This window comes from Dreissena polymorpha, chromosome 4 (genome assembly GCF_020536995.1).
Source record: "Dreissena polymorpha isolate Duluth1 chromosome 4, UMN_Dpol_1.0, whole genome shotgun sequence".
Lineage (NCBI taxonomy): Eukaryota > Metazoa > Mollusca > Bivalvia > Myida > Dreissenidae > Dreissena > Dreissena polymorpha.
Window position 1 is genome coordinate 41366210 of NC_068358.1, and position 19601 is coordinate 41385810.

General features: G+C 34.6%; 3 protein-coding genes and 1 long non-coding RNA gene across 11 annotated transcripts in view; 2 read left to right on the forward strand and 2 right to left on the reverse strand.

Moving 5' to 3' along the window:
* Positions 1–19601, reverse strand: part of LOC127879166 (tyrosine-protein kinase JAK2-like) — a 487084-nt gene that overhangs the window by 361680 nt on the left and 105803 nt on the right. The gene's annotated exons all lie outside the window — the stretch shown is intronic.
* The window catches only part of LOC127879179 (uncharacterized), a 299024-nt gene that overhangs the window by 261713 nt on the left and 17710 nt on the right, over positions 1–19601 (forward strand). The gene's annotated exons all lie outside the window — the stretch shown is intronic.
* Positions 1–19601, reverse strand: part of LOC127879175 (anaphase-promoting complex subunit 10-like) — a 305930-nt gene that overhangs the window by 260872 nt on the left and 25457 nt on the right. The gene's annotated exons all lie outside the window — the stretch shown is intronic.
* The window catches only part of LOC127879168 (uncharacterized), a 33643-nt gene continuing 17710 nt past the window's right edge, over positions 3669–19601 (forward strand). The window contains exons 1-4 of one of the 3 annotated variants that reach the window (XM_052425855.1): positions 3669–3728; positions 9684–9808; positions 15698–15897; positions 18610–18813. In XM_052425855.1, coding sequence (XP_052281815.1) covers positions 9696–9808; positions 15698–15897; positions 18610–18813 — 517 coding nt within the window. In that variant the 5' untranslated portion in view covers positions 3669–3728; positions 9684–9695. Of the gene's footprint in view, positions 3770–3790; positions 3940–9683; positions 9809–15697; positions 15898–18609; positions 18814–19601 lie in introns of those variants that run through there. The other 2 variants (XM_052425854.1, XM_052425857.1) reach the window with 2 other exon arrangements.

Sequence of the window (19601 nt, forward strand, 5' to 3'; positions counted from 1 at the left end):
TGTCTGTCTCTTGGTTTATCTGGCAGTCTCTCTGTCTATATCAGTCTGTCTTTTCGTCTCTCGGTCTGTCCGTCTCTCGATCTTTCTGACTGTCCGTCGTTCGGTCTGTTACTGTCAGTTTCTTTCTCGGTCTGTCTGAGCTTTTTGTACCTCCGTCTCTCAGTCTGTCTCTTTGTCTGCCTGCATGGATATATCTGTTTGCCAGTTTCTCGATCTTTCTGTTTCTCCGTCTCTCGGTCTGTCTGTTTGTACGTCTCGCTGTCGGTCTGATCGTCTTTCGGTATGTCTGTCTAACTGTTCCTCTGTCTATCCGTCTCTTGCTCTGTCTTTTAATAAATTGGTCAGTCTGTCTGTCGATCTGTTTTCCGTCTCCTGGTGTACCTACAAAGCGAGTAAACGTTCATAATTATATGCGCATTATGCATACTCCCGTATGCAAATATCATATCATCTTTATTATTCAATACAAACAAGCAGTTTTCCGTGGACGTTTGCATTTAAACAGTGCATATCCAATATTGTTTTGTAATATCCTACCCTAAGGAGGTCATCAATTGTCTTGTGATGATTTTGAGGGTCATATATTTTATAGAATTTATTATTTCTGGTCAATTTGATGATAATTATCACAACATATACAAAATATAACGTTTAATTGTAGATTTTGGTAGACTTTGTATAGATTCCGGTAAATCCGGTACATTATAGCTAGATTGTGGTTGATTCTAGTAGATTTTGAAATTATCCGGAAGATTCCGGTATTTCCAGGTCACAATATACTAAATAATTTCCCGATAAAATTCAATGTAAAAGGGTTGTCGGCTTTTTCGGCCCCAAGCCCTTTCGGCCTTTTTTTAAAGGCTCATTCGGCCGCGATTTCAGGTTCATTCGGCCCAAGTACCAGGCTTTTTCGGCCCCTGTTTTAATTTGAATAAATCGTTGCAAATATGCAAATACTCTTTAAAACTATGGAATATTGTTTATTTCAGTATTATATTATCTTTATTGAAGATTATTCCATTTGAAAAAAGATTCTCTTGTCTTTTGCTTCAGGTATGTCGTCGTCGAAATGTGGCGTTATTATTATTGAAATTGTTTTGAGGCGTTAATATAAATGACATACAAGAGTCTTAGACGACTTTAAAAATAAAACAAACTATAAATTTACCGGAAATGCCTACAACTAATTGTTTGCAAATTTCGTCATAAATTACGTTACAAAATAAGGAAAGCTGTACATAACATTATTGATTTATGAATCGATACTAATGAACGAAACTGTTATTGTTTCATAGACAATTATCAATTTATTTTCATAAGCAATCAAAGTAAAAAAAATCTGTCGCAGAAATGCCTACAACGTGTTTGCAAATTTCGTCATAAATTACGTTACAAAATAATGGAAGCTTTACATAACATAATTAATTTATTAATTGACACTAATGAACGAAACTGTTATTGTTTCATAGACCATTATTAATTTATTTTCACAAGCACACAATCTTGCGATTGAGAAAGGACGACATGAAAATATCCCAAAAGAAAATGAATTGTACACATATATTAATATGAAAGTAATCGAACGTGAATACCTCTTCTTACTTGTATGTCCAGCTTATCCCACAATCAGAAAACAATATTGGAGTTGTATAAGGCCATTAGATTAATTGTTGTTTGCATTCTATGTCTCAGTTCTCATTTAAAAAGAATGTTTACAATATCGTTCGCGATCGAGAAAAGTTAGAACTTTATTGTTAGTATTTGTTACCAAAAGTATAAATGTATGCATAGTAGGTCGGCTATAATAGATTTTGTTGATGTATATAGATGTGTAGATTTCGTTTTTACTAAAAAGCATATATATACATTCGATTTAAATTGTTTATTTATTTATTTTATCAATAATTTCAATTAATATTCCACATTTTTTGCGCCAAGAAAGAAATTAAAACAATTTTTATTTGTTAATGATTGATTATTTCATTTATAATTTCAATTACATTTCACTTAGTTTTTTTGCGTATTGATAGAGCTTAAAAGTTGACAAAAAAAAACAATTATCAATTTAATTGCATAAGCAATCATAGAAAAAAGGTTCTAATTGTTCTAATTAACAGCATATGCTTAATTACTACGACCCCGTCTTTCATTATCGAGTAAAGCCATATTGACTAGCACCCGCACCTATGCCCGGTTTTATGACTTTTATAATGTTGTGAAATACATGTGTCATGTGTCACCGGATTAACAAATTAATAAGGCCATAAGATTAATCCCCGTTTGCATTCCATATCTAAGTTCGCATTTAAAAAGCATTTTACAATATTTCGCTAAACAACCGACACAAAACAACAATTGAAGATAGCAACCAAATACTCATCATTTACACCTTTAGTCAAACGCAATTTTTAACAAACAAACCGACAATCGATTCAATTAAAAGCCGGCACAATTTAACAATTAAAACAATAATGAATTACATACATTGGTTTAGTTGTTTAAACGATAATGGTTTTCAAATAATTTCATTTTATCAAAAGCAATACTAAGAAACAAACCGACAACACGATATATCATCTTATACACCTTTATTCAATTATAATCAAAATATATATTGTCACCAAACGGACGGCTAGCTAATCTAACACCCGCTGTAATCAATTAAGTTTTAAAGAAAAGGTGGGATAACAAATTGGGGCCGAATCAGCCTGATATTTCGGACTGGGTCGAAAAAGCTTGGGGCCGAAAGAGCCTGTTATCTGTAGAAGCGACAACTTTAAGAGAAAATAAATGCATTTTGCACACATTTTGCACACAGAGACCCCCGTAAACATACCTTTTCGGAAAGGTCATTCTAAGCTGAATCGATCTAAGCAACAAAAAAGATATGTCATGTTCAAACCAAGAAAGAACTTGACTCAAATCAAAATCGACTGTTGTTTGCACCTTTAGATTTTCCGGTCATTTTCTAGTGAAATGTAACCTTATTCAGTGAAAATTTGTACTTTAGTCTCTAACTTTATCATATGTCAGGGATTTAGTAGTAAACACCTTTTCTCTCTCTTTCGAAATCTCCAAGAGATAAAGCCAGAACACCAGTCTAAAGTATAAAACATGGCTTCGAGTAAAATAGATCTATGATGTTTTTTTAGAGAGTACAGCATGAAACGATTGTTTAGTATAATGTAACCTCCAGTAAGCACCAGGTTACAGTACACTAAATAACCCTTTTTAAACATGGCTGTATTCTCTTAAAAAATACCATAGTTGACAGGAAGGCATGTTTTACACTTTTATCTATTATTCGGGTGTTATCTTTCGGAGATAATGGTAGGTCATGAATAGGTGTTCACTACTGAATCCCTGAAATATGATAAACTTGAAGACTATAGTAAACCATCACACTGAAAAAGGTTACATTCCACTTAGAAACGGCCGGGAAAAAAAGTTGCAAAAACAGTCGATTTTGACTTGTGTCAAGTTCTTTCTTGCATTGAACATGACATATCTTTTTTATTGCATAAATCGATTCCGCTAAGAATGGCCTTTAAGAAAAGGTATGGTATTGGGGGTCTCTAAGTGCAAAATGTTGCATTTATTTTGGCCTAAAGTTGTCGCTTTCACATTGAATTATATAGGGAAACTATTTAGTGTATTCTGACCACCAAACCGAAAGTAGGGTCATATCCATTTTTTAAGAATCTGGTGCATGTACACATTCAGAACATGTGAGTGGGTGGGAGTTGAATGGCAGTTTAACCATTTAATCGTGGGTGTGTTTTGAGTGTGTTTTTCTTAACACGAAATAGTGACGAAGCCTCCTTAGTTTTCATTAATTTTTATTTACCTAGTCCTTATTGAAAGTTCTGTTTCAGGAAGTGTTTTCTTCCTTGTTTCACAACTATATGAACATGACAGTAGTATTGGAATAGCTGTACTGTAAGTTGTGGGTTACTAACGCTTGCCAAAATTTATGATATAAAAAGAACTATGTAATTTTGGTATTTGGCTTTTTGGGATTTTGTTGTTTTACTTAATTTATAATTGAGATCAAATAATACTTTAAAAGCATGTAAAAGGTTTTGGGAAATAATTGTTACGAATTGACAAAACAATAATTTGTTGACTTTAAATGTATTGTCGGAAATATTTGCAGAATATTTTATAATTATGAAGTAATTGTATAGAGAGCCACAGTCTGTATTAATTTAATTTGTGTAATTGTTTCGCTCATAGGGCCTTATTAGTAGACACCAGGTACAATTAAATTTGGAGATACCAGTCCTAATGAGATTTGATTGGTCATTGTAAGCTCAGGTACTACTTAAAAGCACCCCGGGGCCTCTAAATGAAACTACAAAGTCTCCATGGTACGGACAAAACTATGAAAAGTACCCCGGAGAGTCTTTAAGTGTTTTTCCGTACCTACATTATTGTATACTTGAGAGTATACTCATGGTACTGTTGAGTAGTACCAAACCCAACAAAGACCAATTGAACCCAATTAGGGCATACATACATATATATAGTCTTTGTTAGAACATTATTTCTTCTTTGAGTTAGAAGATACCAAATCATAACTAGTACATAATATGCTATGTTCTGATTAGGAGATAATTCATCCAATTTTTCATGGTGAGCTATTGTGGTATTTGCATGAAGCTCTTTCAAATGTTTTAAAAGTATTTGCTGAAGGCAGGTTGCCATGTCAGCTATAAGGACATTATTATGCCCCCCTTCGAAGAAGAGGGGGTATACTGTTTTGCACATGTCGGTCGGTCCGTCGGTCAGTCCGTCCACCAGATGGTTTCCGGATGATAACTCAAGAACGCTTAGGCCTAGGATCATGAAACTTCATAGGTACATTGATCATGACTAGCAGATGACCCCTATTGATTTTCAGGTCACTAGGTCAAAGGTCAAGGTCACAGTGACTCAAAATTGTAAAATGGTTTCCGGATGATAACTCAAGAATGCTTAGGCCTAGGATCATGAAACTTCATGGGTACATTGACAATGACTGGCAGATGACCCCTATAGATTTTCAGGTCACTAGGTCAAAGGTCAAGGTCACAGTGACTCGAAAAAGTAACATGGTTTTCATATGATAACTCAACAATACTTACGCTTAGGATCATAAAACTTCATAGGTACATTGATCATGACTGGCAGATGACCCCTATTGATTTTCAGGTCACTAGGTCAAAGGTCAAGGTCACAGTGACTCGAAACAGTTAAATGGATTCCGGATGATAACTCACGAATGCTTACGCCTAGGATCATGAAACTTCATAGGTACACTGGATCATGAAACTTCATAGGTACATTGATCATGACTGGCAGATGACTCCTATTGATATTCAGGCCACTAGGTCAAAGGTCAAATCACAGTGACTCGAAAAAGTAAAATGGTTTCCGGATGATAACTCAACAATACTTACGCCTAGGATCATGAAATTTCATAGGTATATTGATCATTACTGGCAGATGACCCCTATTGATTTTCAGGTCACTAGGTCAAAGGTCAAGGTCACAGTGACTCAAAACAGTTAAATTGTTTCCGGATGATTACTCACGAATGCTTACGCCTAGGATCATGAAACTTCATAGGTACATTGATCATGACTGGCAGATGACCCCTATTGATTTTCATTTTAATATCTATTTTTCCAAAATCACAAGAGCTTGACATCCTCTAGTGTTTATTTATATCATATATATTGCCTTGTCTAATTGACCTCTATAACAATCTCCAAAGCTTGATCTTTTACATGGTTGTCAGTAGAAATCTGATACGAAACCTTATCTAGCAGTCCTTCACCAACATTATGTGAGATATGGCCATGGTGGTCAAAATTGACTTTACTCTATGAACAAAAAAATGGACCCAACTCTAGGCAGTCAAGTGTGTTTTACTTTTATTACGCTTTTATATTAAAAGATCATGTAAATTCTCTGAAGCTGGAATGATAAAAGCTTATATATTGAGCATTAAACATTGAATAGTGGACCTCTTGGCTCTACCAAAAGTGTGCCATGGACCTAGTCAGTACCAAGAGTGTAAACATTTTGGTCCTGGTTTCAAAATTTGCGCCTCACCCCCTCTAATGGAGTTATGGGTCTGATTTTTTAAATTGATCTTTTCTTACCTATCAAAATTGGCAGCACCGACTGAGTCATAATTATAGTTACGAAAGACATAAAGCAAAATGTATTTTGAAACCACAAGTTTTGATGTAAATGACATTGTAAAATGTAAAGTGGTCCTCTATAAATCTTGCCTTTGATTGCATAACTGTCCACAGGCACCCTAGGGGCCAACATGATTTCTTTATAGACTTTATAAGCAAACTAAAAGTTGTGCTAATGATATATATATTGGCAGAGTTAGAAATGGTTGCAGTTACAATCTGAATCTTAAAGGTAAAATATGCAAAAAAACTACGTCTTCATTTCAATGTTTCTACTACATATATTCAATTTAACTTTACACATGTGTTTGCGGTAATTGTGTGCTGTCACTAACCAAGGTCCATAACTCTGACATGCAATTTAATTAAACATGCAACACCTCTTTATCACTGTAATTCTTCAACATGTGTTCAATTGAAACTTCAAACATGTTTGGTGTCATTGTGTGAGGGCTTTGATCAAGTTCCATATCTCTTATATGACATCTAACAGAACTATGCTCCTTTTTGTTATGAAAATTCAAGTTTCTATTTCGAGCAACAACTCAATATCTCTATGACGTCTACTACAGATATTCAAATAAAACTACATATATACATGAATGTGTTCAGGGTCTTTATTAACAACCTTGCGTTCAAACATAATTAAAGTCATTTCTTGTTTTAATTAATACATTTTAAGCTTTTAGTTTACAGATCCTGTAGAATTTAAACATATATTCAACTATAAATATGTCTTCAGGGCTCAGCCTACGTGAAAATTTGAGGGAGAAGTGACTTCTCCCTCAGCTGAAATTAGGGAGAAGTGAGGCAACTTAAAAGAGAAGTGGTTCATGTAAAGCGTTAAATCAACTCTTTACTTATTGTGTTCCCCTTATTCAGGCTGTCAAGCGGTCATACTTTTTCCTACTTTTTCCTACTTTTTCATCAGGATCCTACTTTTTCCTATTTTTTTACCAAATCTTCCTACTATTCCTACTTTTTCATTTTCAATGGAGAATATTTTTTTTTAAGAGTTTATTTAGTAAACTTGCAGGATGAATGAATCTATGGCATGACTGTATCCCTGTTAATGTGCATTCATCTAGATGAGACCTGACAACCCATGCTGACTGTCTGCTAGCACCTCTTCAGGAGCATAAATATTTATTTCTTATGTAACTTTTAAAATTATTGACAAGTTGTTTTTTGAAGTAACAATAGTGCCTTGTTTACTTCCTTAGCATTTGTACACTGCAGACTTCACTACCTTACACAGTTCCCAGTGATGCAAGAGCTGGGGGAACTCATTGTTTATTCCAGTTGTATTTTGTTTCCAATGAAAACAATTTGACCAAACCTTATGCATGTTTACATGATATTGCTGTTTGGAATGTAGAGATATAGAGATACATGTATTGTATGAGTGGTTATGTAATATGGAATTTATTACACAAGTTATTGGAAAAAAGATAAAACTGATGCTTTGCCGAGTTTTCATCATTTACAAATATAAATTAATGTAATAAATTCTGTATTACATGACAACGGATATGATGTTCTATTGATATCATAGGTACATCATGTTTAGTAATTAAAGATAAATGCACAGAGCCTAAATGCCCTGATACATTTTTATGCTCCCCGTAGGGTGGCATATTGCAGTTGTACTGTCAGTCCGTTTGTCTGTCTGTGTGTGTGTGTCCGTCCGAAAACTTTAATATGGGCCATAACTTTTGCAATATTAAAGATAGCAACTTGATATTTGGCATGCATGTGTATCTCATGAAGCTGCACATTTTGAGTGGTGAAAGATGAAGGTCATCCTTCAAGGTCAAAAGTTAAAAAATACAATCCAAGGGAAGTAATACGCTTTAAAAGGGAGATAATTTCTAAACCTGCAAAATGATATATTGAAATTTTATTTCAAAGCTGCGCAATAGTGGGCATTGTGTTTCGGACAAACACAATTCTTGTCTAATGATATCATAGCTAGTGAGGTAACTTCAAGGTGTTAAAGCGAAGTATTAAAATTATTAAACGGCATTATTACACTCCCGCAAAGTCATCAATAATGTAAAAGCCATTATTTGAAACTGGAATAAACAATGTAGTGCAACTGTTTCATTGCCCAATCAATGCTGTCATAAAAGATGTCAGGTGATAAGGTCCTATCTCCAGTTGCATAATCTGCTCTGCAATGACCAGTCATTTTGAATGTAACTTAAGTCATTATAACTGCACCCTATTGTCAATTTAAAGGTTTCACAATGTAGCTGTAGCAGAGCATTTACACTGCTTTATATACTAGTATTAATCTTGTACAACAAGTTGGTGTATCACTAAATAAATTTGGTCTTCTGCTTAAGGATATAACATGCACAATATAATAACAATTTTTATATCGATACACAGAAGACCTATAACCACTTATTTGATGATACACCAAAATGAACAGCATCTAATTACATGTATACTTCTTTATCAGGGTAGCTTTGCTTGAAACTTAATTATCATAGATACACTATAAGTGCTAAAATTCCTAGTGGGAAAACAAAGTTTAACCCTTCATGGATGGAGAAGTTGGACAACAGTGGAAAAACACTGGTATCATGGTGCAAGAGAGATACCGGCAATGAGTTTGCAAGATATTGTACTGTCTGAATGAAGTCCATCTTGTAGTAATTCTGGTGCTAATCAACTTATAAGTCATGCAGATGGATAAAAACACAAGGAAAACATGAAATACATGCATGATAATTCACAAAAGCGTTTGTTTGGAAGTGCCCAAAAGCCAAGCAGCTCTCAGGGTTGTGGGGATAAATCTATCTGTATGCAAGTACATCCATCACACAAGGAACAGGTACAAAAGGCTGAAATCTTCTGGGCCCTTAAGGTAGCTTCAAGTGGGTATCCATACAGAACATGTGATGGCACTCCTGCTCTGTTTCAAGCTATGTTTCCTGGACCTTTGTCTAAAAAATAAGTATTATGTATTCCTACTTTTGTGGGAAAAGTTCCTACTTTTCCTACTTTTTTCCTACTTTTCTTGCAAAGGTAGTTCCTATTTTTTCCTACTTTTTGAAAAAAGGTCACTTGACAACCTGCCTTATTACACCATGCCCATCATCATTAATCAGACTCACACTTGGCAGTTTGGGTGAAAACATTAACAAATACAAACACACTTAGTGTTAATGTCGTGTTATTATTGTATATAACTGAATTTATTAAATACATTATCTGTCAATATCGAGCTCAAAGTAAATCACAATAGGAGGAGAAGTCACTTCTCTTTCATTCAATTAGAGGGAGAAGTTAATCTATCCAGGGAGAAGTAGTCTCCCACTTCTCCCTCAAGGCTGAGCCCTGGTCTTGGTGGTCATAATATCTGGTTACTGACAGAAAATATACATTATACTATCAAAGTGGAGGAATGATTAAGTGCAATGTTTTGTGACGCCAATTGTAAATGATTAAAAGCTTATGATTCAGTTCCGAATTTATCTTCAGGACTGGAGAACCATGGAAGTGTTCCTCAATAGGGCTCTATACTTCTCCCTATGTCTCACATTGGTTGAGTCCACAGCCAACTACCAACTGTTCAAGGGGCCCAGGACTGGTGAAACACAGCGCTAGTAAGTAGTAAAAAAGGGCTTCTACTAGCCGAACATTCTCTGTAGCATTTTTTTCAAAATTTGGCTAGTTTATGGGTCTTTATGAAGAAGAGTTTGATGCCTCTCTTTACTTACCCAAATAACCAGACCTCATTTCGACCTTGACATTGTTCTTTTTTTGGACTTATTTAGAAGTTCAAAATTCTTGGTTTTATACCCAAATAAACCTTACACGTCACTCAATTTTTATCACAAGAAAACTAAATTTAGTGTGAACTTTAAGTCAAATAGGGGTTTTGCCAGAATAAATACATGGTTGGTGGGGGTGGAAAGGCCTGAAAAGGGGCAGAGTGAATTCTTTGGGAAAATGGTTGGATGGCAAACTTAGTACTAGGTAAGTGTTTTTTTGTACTGAAGTACTTATGCTCAATAACTCATACAGCATTATTCCATGCAGTACAATATTATCTTTAAAAAAAATATGATGTAACTATCAAGTAATACTGTATGTTACTCTATATAGTTACACTATAAAACTGCTGAATAGCCAGGCCATTATAAAAAACAATCTCTTGCACGACGGTTACATTACATTAACCTCTGTGTTGGGCTCAGAACGGACCATTGTTATGAAAGCGTCTCATTTATGTCATGATCATTCTAAGCGTTTATCATTGAGGTTACAGAATACTAAACAATCTCTTGCACGACGGTTACATTGCATTCACTGCATTAAAGAAAACCATCTCATACCATGATATCTTATATCAGTCTTAATTCATTATTATAAAATTGATATGTTTTTTTATGTTAAGAAACCAACATACAAACACACGTCGAAGCAATTCCTAACGTCACTCAAAAAAAATATGTTTAATTGTTTACATTTGTGAAGTGCGTGGAATGATTCCATCTGCGTAAATGGGCAATAAATTAGTTCCAAAGAGTTGCATTAAAACTCGCAAGTATTTGCACGATTTATCGTACATATAAAAGTCATATTTCTTAATTTAATGCATGCGATCTTAAATATCCAATCAAATATACATTGAATGCCTTTGTTCGGTTTTACCTATTTTATAGACAAAATGGAGGGCTGAGCATTTCGCAGAGTTGTATGTGAGAGCAAGGAACGACAACTCTGCGTTGAGATTGTCTAAAAACATGTTGGTGTGTCTGAATTGACCATAACACATTTGTATGGAACGCCTCGTCTGTCTCCTGTTGACTATTGATATATCGGAGGTTTCATTGAAATGATGTGGATTTAAATCATATGATATGTGTTTATAATAGTATGCTGTGTGCTTGCCACACACACAATACTATGGCAAGCACGCAGCATACTATAATAAGCACATATCATATGATTTAAACCCACATCATTTCAATGAAACTAAGAGCATACCATCACAAACACACGGCGTACCATCACAAACACACAGCATACCATTTCAAACACACAGCATGCCATCACAAACACACAACACACCATGACAGACACACAGCAGAATATGGCAAACACACAGCATATCATCACAAACACAAAGCATTTCATAACAAACACACAGCATACCATCAAAAACACACAGCATAACAGCACAAACACACATCATACCATTACAGCACACATCATACTATTATTAACACATATCATATGGTTTAAACCCACATCATTTTAATGAAACCTACGATATATCAATAGTCAACAGGAGACAGACGAGGCGTTCCGTACATTTGCCCTTCCATTCTGCTTTAGCAAATGACAAAGTAATTTAATTTTGTGGGGGACATGTACACAGCTGTGTTTTTTTTTGCAGTTCGTGTTAGTTCTGATTGTATCACAACAATGCCTTTATTGTTAGAAACACATACTGTTGCTGGCCTTTTTTAGTTTTTCATACTAATGTTTGTTTGTGTGGTTATTTGGAGTGGTTATTGAATGATTTCTGTGACAATAGTGTCATTTATCGTAAGAAACACACCCAAAGTGATTATTTCTGTTGATTTGTTGGTACTATATAGTGAGGTCAATATTTAAATTTGGCAATATGTTGTTTACTCTAATAGGACCAATACAAATACAAAGAAGTATATTTAAAAAGTAAAAAAATATATGAAGAACCTATCCTTAAAAAAATAGCCAGCCCATATAACTTTTTTTTAGTTGGTTAGATTTTTTTTTCTATGATTTTTCAGTATTTTATGATTATTGCATTATTGTGTTATTTTTAATATGTTAGGATTCGCTTCTTATCAATTTTTCCCAATATTTGTGTCCTTGTTCTTGTTCAGTTGTAGGTTCTTCAAGATTTCAATCAAATTATTTGTAACATGATATGTATAAGTATTTTCCAACCTGCTTGCCCTTGGTTGGTAATGCAACCTTAAAGTAAAAACAAACATGTTTTTGTATACTGAATGTGTTGACACATATTTCTAATGAACAATTAGGTCGGGAGTGATATATAGAAATTTGAACAATGTTTGGCTTATGTACTTTTGATAGTTTTAAGGGACCGTCAACCATGAATGACGAAAAAAGAAAAGTTCTAAAATACTGTATTGTTTTACAAATTTCTGTTTATATTGATTAAAATATCACGACTGATACATTACATTACTTGAAAAAAGTTGTTAAGTTTTCATATTTTCATATATTTGGTAATACAATTTTACTGGGTATGTGTAGCAGGTAACTACTAGTTAACTAAAAATAACGCAAGTAGATTGATCATCATCGTCACATGGTAAACCCAGAAATGCAAATTGTGCATGAGTAGTGAATTGTATATATTTTGTATATAAAATGATCAATCTACTTGCGTTATTTATAGTGTGTATATCGTTATTACCGAATATACTGAAAATATGGACTTTTTATGCCCCCTTTTCAAAGAAAAGGCGGCATATAGTGATCAGACTGTCCGTCTGTCTCTCTTTCCGTCACACTTTGCGTTTAGGTTTCGAAAAATGCTCATAACTTCTATGTCCCTTGAGATATAACCTTCATATTTGGTATGATGTGTATATGGACAAGGCCTTTCCATACGCACAATTTCTTTTACACCTGTGACCTTGACCTTGAACTTAGGGTCCACGTTTTGGTTTCGAAATCTGCGTTTAGGTTTCGAAAAATGCTCATAACTTCTATCTCCCTTGAGATATAACCTTCATATTTGGTATGCATGTGTATACGGACAAGGCCTTTCCATACGCACACAAATTTTGATCCCTGTGACCTTGACCTTGAACTTAGGGTCCGCGTTTAGGTTTCGAAATCTGTGTTTAGGTTTCGAAAAAAGCTCATAACTTCTATCAAGCGTTTATAGGGGGTATAAGTCATCCTATGGTGACAGCTCTTGTTTTAAGTAATGTAATATACCAGTCGTGATATTTTAATCAATATAAACTAATAATTGTAAACATACGGTAATTTAGAACTTTTCTTTTTTCGTAATTCGTGGTTGACGGTTCTTTAAGGTTGAAAAGCGTAAAAGAAAATAATTTCCAAGGTTGTGATCACAAGATAAAGTACTCCAATTACTTGATTGTCAAATAGTTTGGACAGTAGGATAAATGACTTCTTCATAATTTGTTTTAGAGTACTTCCAATTAAAGTACATATTTTCTGATTCCCCACTTCCATATCCACTTGAAGATGAGCTTTCACATTATGTTAGTTTACACAATGAATGTGGTATGATGTGGTTGATTGTTTTTATGCCCCCCGAATTGAATGATCGGGGGTTTATTGTTTTTGGCCTGTCTGTCTGTCACTGTGTCAGTCAGTCAGTCAGTCAGTCAGTCAGTCATTCAGTCAATCATTCATTGTGTGTGTCCCAAAACGTTAACCTTGGTCATAACTTTTGCAATATTGAAGATAGCGACTTGATATTTGGCATGCATGTGTATCTCATGGAGCTCCACATTTTGAGTGGTGAAAGGTCAAGGTCATCCTTCAAGGTCAAAGGTCAAATATATGGCTTCAAAGCGGCGCAATAGGGGGCATTGTGTGTCTGACAAGCACATCTCTTGTTAAATATTATTTTTCCTTTTCCTATATAATGCCTAATTTCTGTTGTTATGATATTCATAATTTATTTCTTACATTATTGGTGTTTTGGACAAAATATGAGTCATGTCATGCAAAAAAATGGTCTTATGATATATGTGGCCAGCATAGCTTCAGCCTTTGCATTTGCCCAGTCTGGTAAATAGCTACGCTTTACACTATAAAGTAACTCAAAGCTTCGTGGTCTCATTAACAGACAGGGAAGCTTCTTACCAGCTAAGCTTTGTGTACCTAATAGGGCAAATTACCCATTTTCCCATGGGGCAGCTCATATAAAAACCTCATAATATAAATATTTTAGGCCGTTTTTAGTATCATTGTCAGTTGCTTGAGCTGCGATGAATTTGAATGTTGTCAAACTATATTAGGTTGTTGTTGATTGAACCGCCTCTTAAGATCATCCTTAGGCATAACTAAATTAACTTTCACATATCTTACATTAAATTTTAATTTAAAGCGCGATAAGTTTTAGTACTACTCCCATCTATTTAATGAAGTTTGTAAGAATTTTGTCATAAAGCATTTTTGATGCAATAGAGTGTATATGCAAGTAAAATAAATGTAGGAAAGTTAAAATTACTTGGTGAAAGAATATTTTTGGCTCCTCAGTATGAGACATGTTCTGAATTATATTTACGAGTGAGTGTTTGAAATATTATAATTTAACCTGGCTATTTAATATATTTGCAATCATATCCAGAAAAAGGCTTTGTCTCTTCAATTATTTATATGTTATATGGGCCCCCCTCCAAAAAAATAATTTAAAAAATGCATTAAATAATATAATGTGTTGGTTGATTAATGTATGATTCTTCCCCCTTGTTCAGCCCCTCAGATTTTCTATGATTTGATTGGCAATAATTGTAACCTACCAGTACTTTCCGATGCACAGTAATATCTATTGATCACCTTCCTGCTTTATTGTGTTGGTTTAAAACCTTTGAAGTTAAGTTGACATTCCTAGTGCAAAGCAATTGATCACCACAAATAAATAAAAAATGTTAACTAGGCAATTACAGCATTAACTTGAAAGGAAAACTATTGTGAATAATTGAATGAAACCAGGATTTTGAATAGAGACCAATTTTAAAGTTATATGGGTGTGCAGTATAAAGCCAAGCTTCATTGATTACTCAATTATTACTTAGTCATCTTTGGAATTAACATGTTTTAATGTCATTAATTTCTCCCACCCAGGGCCTTTAGGCCCCTTTGTTATCCCTTTCCAAAGGCAGAGGGATATAGAATTGTCGTTGTCCTTCCCTCATTCTGTCTGTCCATCATTCCATCTGTCTGTCTGTCTGTCACAAAATTTTGAAAATGGCGTGGGATATCAATTCAACTAAGTTCCTTGTTTTATTATTATTTTCATTTTTAATCTTACTCTGTGGTTTTCTGAGTACAACACAATAATGTTCAACTTACCATAACTGAATAATGTAAAGTGATTTTGTAAAGCAGTTAAAAAAGTGCTGCTTTTAAGTTACCTTTTATCACCAAGTCATACAACTGACAAAAAATAAATATGAGACTTGATACTTGTGTCAAGAGGTTTTGGGCGTCATTTTGGTTAACTTTGATTTTTAATCAGTACTTTAAGAGTGCTTCAAATACTTGGTAAAAATGAAGTACTTCAAGTTCATAAATAGTGGTTTCATAACATACCACTTAATAACCATGGAGTTTAATAACATGAAATGAAGCTATAAAATATAATCAGATATGCATCAAACTGCTTCAGACTTATATCATGCTACTTGAATAAAACACTATGTTTTGAAAAGAATTATAGTTGATACCTTCTATGATTCTTCTCAATGTGTTTCTTTTTGCAGTCAAGTTTGTCCTATGCCATCCCAGCAATGTTCTCACTGCTTTTACTGCAAAGATGGCGTCCTGTCAGATTCCTCTTACGCAAATGAACAGGATGTACTATGTAACCAGTACTACAGACACAAAAATATGTCAGAGGCTCTTCTACCAGAAGAGTTTGCAAACAACAAAATACCAGTGTGCAATGTTGGACAGGTTCCAGGTATGAATAAAATATATTTGAGCCTCACTTTGGAAAATTGGGTTTTATGCATGTTTGTTAAGTATCATCCCAGATAAGCCTGTGCAGCCAGCACAGGCTAATCAGGGATGAAACTTTTCGCTTTTTTTTCTATTAAGTGGAAGTCTATTCAGCAACAATCCAGATAATGCAGAAAGTGTGGTCTCTTCATTTAGCCCAGTTATCACAGATAGAGGGTCATTTAAAATGCTTTATAACTGTTTCCTTTTGGGGGACTATACATTTTGCAAGCAAATAGGGAATTTTTTTACATCCCTTATTCAATGGGCTCATTTTAGATTGAAAGATCAACTTAAAATTGCTTACCGTAATGTGTGGAATCTCAAAATTTACTATGGTAGTTCACAAAAACCCAAGATGAAAAAGGAAATTTGGTGCATGCAATATACCATCTCAGCGATGATTCAGTCAGGTTGAAACTGGGATTGTATACCTTCATGCAATCTGTACAGGAAGAAATGTACAAATCGTGTTCAAGTTGTATTAAGACATCATAAACATCAGTCACTGACATTGTTTTACCAGGAACTAATCATGCAATCAAAAAGTAATGTAAGAAGACTCACACTTTCAAAGAAATGATTAACAGTTCTTGAAATCAGATGTCAATTGATGTTATAAAAATGAGAATAAATTCCCTCCATAAATAAATCTTGCTTTCATTTAGTTTCCCTTTCAGAAACCGTTTCTCTGTCAACAACATCACATATAACGAAATACATTTTGCAACTTCAGGATATAATTAACAAGACCATTGTCAATGCTTTTAGTCTAGATGCCATGCTAAGTACTTTAGACAATAACTTCACCTTTTATAATGTAAGTTTAAATAACATGCCACAAAAATGTACTTCATGTGGAGATGACATGTATATCCTCATGCAAGCATTGTGTCCCTAACATAAATGTCAAAGAAGAAACTCTTAAAGGTCAACGCTAAAAATGAGCAATCATACATCTGGTTTAGACTATAATTTCATCATTCATGCAAGATGAAAGTAACTTGCCTTAAATGTTAAACGTTTGTAAATGACGTGATTTTGGCAATGCCTGTCTCATTTTGTCAAAGTTGTGAAGAATCTATAAGTTCATCTTTTGCAGCATGTAACTAAAACTTAATCACTCAATATGCAATTTTGAAAAAACAGGCCTTATATTGCTGAAAGTTTACATGTTGCTTGTAATAACTTTGTCACGAGCTCAAACTTCAAGGGCACACCCAGTTTTAAAGCCCCATAAACACTACGAATCAACGAATATATTTCACAAAATATTTGGTAAAATTAAGTTAACCCATAAAAAAATCAGTGTCCCTGCTAGCAATAGCCAAAATTTTAACACTAGATGTGAAATTTACAGGTAGCGTCGGAAGCATGACGAGAACTACGTCGTGCTTCCGATTCTGGGGGCATAAGTCATCCGATGGAGACAGCTCTTGTTTATGTGTTAACTTTATTTTTCGAAATATTTTACAAAATCCTAGTTGATTTTGAGTGTTTGTGGGGCTTTAAATATAACAAAATCAATAGCTTACTTGACCACGGGCTCGATGCAGTTAGGCATCTAGCAAAAAATCAATAGCTATGTTGGCCAACATGCATGCCATATACAATCTTCTGCCCTGGATGTGCCTTTGCACTTTTGGCCCAAACAAATTTGTTTGTCCCCATTATATTTTCTGAAGTGGGTAAGCAGGCTCATGCAAATTAGAAATTCTAAATAATCAATTTCAATGGTTATTTAATTAAGCAAAACTACACATGGAAAATGGTTGCAACATTAATTTTGTCTGAATGTGTTACACACAATTTATTGTATGGTTGAGTGGTCTTCTCATAATGGGGCGTAAAGACGCAGATGGACTTAAAGCATTGAATCACACATTTGTAGCTTCAGATTAAAGTCCCGAACCATATATCATTAAAATACTTTACCTTTATAAATCGCTTAAAATGTAGGAAACAGTGTGTATTCTTATCAATTTTTCTCCTAGTGTGAAACTAAGCAAATGTAACAAAATATATAACTCCCAAACTCAATGTCTGGATTACACTACATGGTTCATAGATGCCCCAAGTAACAAGGACAACAAAAAAGGCCACCTTAAAAGAAACTACAGCAAGGCTGGCTCTACATTTGTGTTTGCTAATTTTGTTTGTGTGTGAATACTGTTAGACAATTGAGCAAAGACAAATACGTGCTTCTCAATCAAAGCAATTTTAGCCAAAACCTTTCTTAATATGTTTAAGATTGTTCTCTTTTTTCCACAATTTAACATGTTCAAGTTATAATGAGTGTTGACACATGTGACTGTAAGAAGAAATCAAGTGTTAGGTCAGTGGCAAAGACTGATTTTATAAGTAAAGCTGAACCCTTATTTGATTTCTGTGTAATGCGCATTGTATACTATTACCTTTTTGTTAAAGCAGGAAGGGTCCTTGTCCTCAACAGTTTAAAGACATGGCAGAACACCGCATATGTCAGTTGGGAGACTGTTTCACTTAATTTCATGGTTTTAAAATAATTGACATCAAGTACTGTTTTAACCCAGGTAATGGACTCAATAGCATCTCAATAAGCCTTAGGCTTTTGATGCAATAGAGCTAAAATAAATAAGTTTTAACTAAGAATAAAATGTATTTTATTTATGAAGATTATGAGCATCATTTTCAGGATGTGGCTCTCCGCCTGAAGATAACTCTGAGTCTGGACTGTACTGGTACTGTGACATAGACTACAGCAATCAACCCCACTCAGTCTACTTTTCCTGTGCCCTGATCTGCAACTATACAAACACTGTGGCCTACCAGTACTACTGCAATGAAAGTCTGCGCTGGGAACTCTTGGAAGCGGCTACTTCTAGCTGTCGATCAAATGGTAAAACTGAGTTTGTCTTATTTGATCACATGAGCGCAGCATGCTCAAGGTGAGTTATTGGAATACCGAAATGTCAGTTTTCTGTCCATGAGGAGTGGTTCTGTCAACTTTTTATTGAAATGACATCTCCTCCTGAACCACTGGTCAAACTGATCAAAATTCAAGGGAATCTGACTTGGTTGGTCTATTTCCTATGGATCCTGTTTGTTGATTAGGTCAGGGGATTCATAAAAGGGTTTATCATGAAAAATTTAAAATCATCTCCTCTGAAATTGCATGGAGGAGATTTTTAATATTTGGTATGTTACATCTTAGTGTGGTCCTTTACAAAGTTTTTTCAAACACTGGGGTCAAAACTTCTTATCTAAAATCCCAAAGTCCAAGGCTTTGGTATGTTTCATCATCTAAAGGTCCTTTACAGAGTTTGTTAAAATGATGCCACAGTGTCAGAACTGGCCCTGCCCCAGGGGTCAAATGTTTTACATAGATTTGTAGTAGGAATTTTTTTTTTAGCTCGGCCTTTTTTCGGAGAAAACCCGAGGTATTGTCGTAGCCAGCTCGTCGTGTTGTGTCGTGTCCGTCATCGTGTCCGCCGTCCGTGTCGTGCTAAAACCTTAACATTTTGTCAAAGTTTTGAACATTGGCTCTAAAATCAAAGTGCTTCAACATACAACTTTGATACTTCATATGTAGCTGCACCTTGATGAGTTCTACATGAGTTCTACATGCCACACCCATTTTTGGGTCACTGGGTCAAAGGTCAAGGTCACTCTGACCTCTATATAAAA